The sequence below is a fragment of the chloroplast genome of Lactuca sativa (assembly GCF_002870075.4).
Source record: "Lactuca sativa chloroplast, complete genome".
NCBI lineage: Eukaryota > Viridiplantae > Streptophyta > Magnoliopsida > Asterales > Asteraceae > Lactuca > Lactuca sativa.
The window spans coordinates 67,501-70,000 of record NC_007578.1 but is presented as its reverse complement, the minus strand read 5'-3'; the positions used below and the strand labels follow the sequence as shown (position 1 = coordinate 70,000).

At 35.7% G+C, this 2,500-nt stretch overlaps 5 protein-coding genes across 6 annotated transcripts in view. All coding sequences in view use genetic code 11, as the record gives it.

Moving 5' to 3' along the window:
- The window catches only part of clpP (ATP-dependent Clp protease proteolytic subunit), a 2,032-nt gene extending 1,903 nt beyond the window's left edge, over window positions 1–129 (top strand). The window contains exon 3 of the mRNA in view: window positions 1–129. This exon is cut by the window's left edge and continues 99 nt beyond it. Within this exon, the coding sequence (YP_398353.1) occupies window positions 1–129 (129 nt within the window).
- Window positions 130–295: 166 nt separating this feature from the next.
- On the top strand, window positions 296–409 carry rps12 (ribosomal protein S12; one part of a trans-spliced gene, as the record gives it; the record has 2 gene entries for this part). Coding sequences YP_398308.1 and YP_398307.1 both cover window positions 296–409 — 114 coding nt within the window.
- A 748-nt stretch (window positions 410–1,157) lies between these two features.
- rpl20 (ribosomal protein L20) lies at window positions 1,158–1,538 on the top strand. The gene has a single exon. The coding sequence runs from the start codon at window positions 1,158–1,160 to the stop codon at window positions 1,536–1,538; it is 381 nt and encodes a 126-aa protein (YP_398352.1).
- A 248-nt stretch (window positions 1,539–1,786) lies between these two features.
- Window positions 1,787–2,092, bottom strand: rps18 (ribosomal protein S18). The gene has a single exon. It carries the CDS (start codon window positions 2,090–2,092, stop codon window positions 1,787–1,789), a length of 306 nt encoding a protein of 101 aa, YP_398351.1.
- Window positions 2,093–2,273: 181 nt separating this feature from the next.
- Window positions 2,274–2,480, bottom strand: rpl33 (ribosomal protein L33). Its single transcript has one exon. The coding sequence runs from the start codon at window positions 2,478–2,480 to the stop codon at window positions 2,274–2,276; it is 207 nt and encodes a 68-aa protein (YP_398350.1).
- Window positions 2,481–2,500: the final 20 nt, after the last annotated feature.

Genomic DNA, 2,500 nt, shown 5'->3' with positions numbered 1-2,500 from the left:
ACAAGGGTTTATGTACAAAGAACGGGCAAACCCCTATGGGTTGTCTCCGAAGACATGGAAAGAGATGTTTTTATGTCAGCAACAGAGGCCCAAGCTTATGGAATTGTTGATCTTGTAGCGGTTGAATGACAATAGCATAGCCTGGATTTCGCATCAATTCGTGATTTTAAATTACCCCTGCCGAGTTTCATATTAATATATTATGACTTTTATTTACTATTCTATTCAATAAAAGGAATTCATAATCATGCGGTTAGGATCGATCTAAACCAGTCCATTATGTATATGATTCAACATGCCAACGATTAAACAACTTATTAGAAATACAAGACAGCCAATTAGAAATGTCACAAAATCCCCCGCGCTTCGGGGATGCCCTCAGCGTCGAGGAACATGTACTAGGGTGTATGTGCGACTCGTTCAGATCATGAACTAGAACAAAGGAAAGAGAGCCATGTTCGAATATCAATGATCAAATAGGATAGAACGGAAAACGAACTACATTTCCTATCTAAAAATAAGAAAATGGAGCATATCCCTTTTATTGTGTATGAAATTTATGGTTTCTATTGGTGTAAATCCACTCACCTCAATTCAAGATGAGAAGCAATTCTCCATTGGTAGCAAATGGTTATCCATTAAGCGGAGGAAATCTTAGTTAATATAGACCCCTCTTGCAAGAACGGACTAACAGGGTCAGCTACCCAGCCAACCTTCATAATTAAATACCGTTACTGTATAGGTAGAGCTCGTTGTGAAAGACCTATTACTGGATAATTCATGGGTAGAGCCGAAGAATGTGAACTATACAAGTTAGCAATAACATTGATTAAATGAAGTAAAGGCTCCGGTGTATAGAGAAGACCTCACCGTTTAAGAAGTAACCATAGAAACGATGGAATCCACTATTTCTTTATCATTGCTATTTTTTTTATTTATTTTTAATACCTAGTCTAGTACAATTTCGTATTTCGAGGCGAAACGCCTATAAAAAAGAAAAAATCGTGGTTGGGAAGGTTATAGTAGCCAAAGCCGTTGGAATTTTTAGTTTATACATTGGAAAAATCCGTTTTGTTATTAATATACTAGGAAAGGGGCAAAAGAATAACTGAAAGAAAGGAAATCTATTAGTTATTCGTGAAAGTTTCATTTATTCAATGACCAGAATTAGACGGGGATATATCGCTCGGAGACGTAGAACAAAAATTCGTTTATTTGCATCAAGCTTTCGGGGGGCTCATTCAAGACTTACTCGAACTATTACTCAACAAAAAATAAGAGCTTTGGTTTCGGCTCATCGGGATAGGGATAAGCAAAAAATCAATTTTCGTCGTTTGTGGATCACTCGAATAAATGCAGCAATTCGTGAAAGGGGGGTATGCTATAGTTATAGTAGATTAATAAACGGTCTGTACAAGAGACAGTTGCTTCTTAATCGTAAAATACTTGCACAAATAGCTATATCAAATAGGAATTGTCTTTATATGATTTCCAATGAGATCATAAAAGAAGTAGGTTGGAAGGAATCCACCGGTTAAACGGAGTTGCCCGGAGAATGAACTCCGGGAAGGTCGAATAAAAATGAATAGAATATGATAAAATATGAGAAAGTAGTCAAAATAAATATGAATCAACAAGTTAAATAAAAAAATTTATTCTTCCCAGATTATTATTTGTTTTCTTACGACACGAGAATTCAATCCGGATTCTTGGATTTTTCCAACAAAATATCAATCCCCGTTTGAGTTCGGATGGGAATTCGAATTCAAGTGAATAAAGAGTAAACCTATCTTTTTCTGGCTCTAAGACTAGGAGTTCTAGTGGTCGACTCGGTTCTTTCAAATTGTTTCTCATTATTAAGAAAAGGTAACAAAGATAAAATACGAGCTTGTTTTATAGCAATAGTAATTAATCGTTGTTGTTTCAAGGTCAATCTATTCACTCGTCTAGATAATATTTTTCCCTGTTCACTAATAAATCGACTAATTAAACTCATGTTTTTATAATCAATTCGATCCCCCGATTGGATCGGGGGCAAACGCCTACGAAAAGATCGCTTGGATTTAAGAAAAGTTCGCTTGGATTTATCCATGGTTTGGTTAGTTTATTTCTTATCCCTAAAATCCTATTTCAGCCGTATCTCTAATTAGAATAAAAAAATAGGATTTGGTTTGTTTATAATTATCTTTAACTATGTTAAATATGTTATATATATAATGTCATTTTTTCCTTTTCCTTGTAAGATAGATAAGGGCGCAGGTGCTCGGTTCGATCTATTTCTTTACCTCCCCGTGAATCGTATGTTTGTAACAATATGGACAGAATTTTCGCAACTCCAATCGATTAGGCGTATTGTGCCGGTTCTTTTGAGTAATATATCTGGAAATGCCCGTTGATGCCTTATTAACATTAACACCGTTTCGAACACAAGCGGTACATTCCAAAAGAACCGGTATTCGCACATCTTTACCCTTGGCCATGAACCTCCTTTGGATTTTTC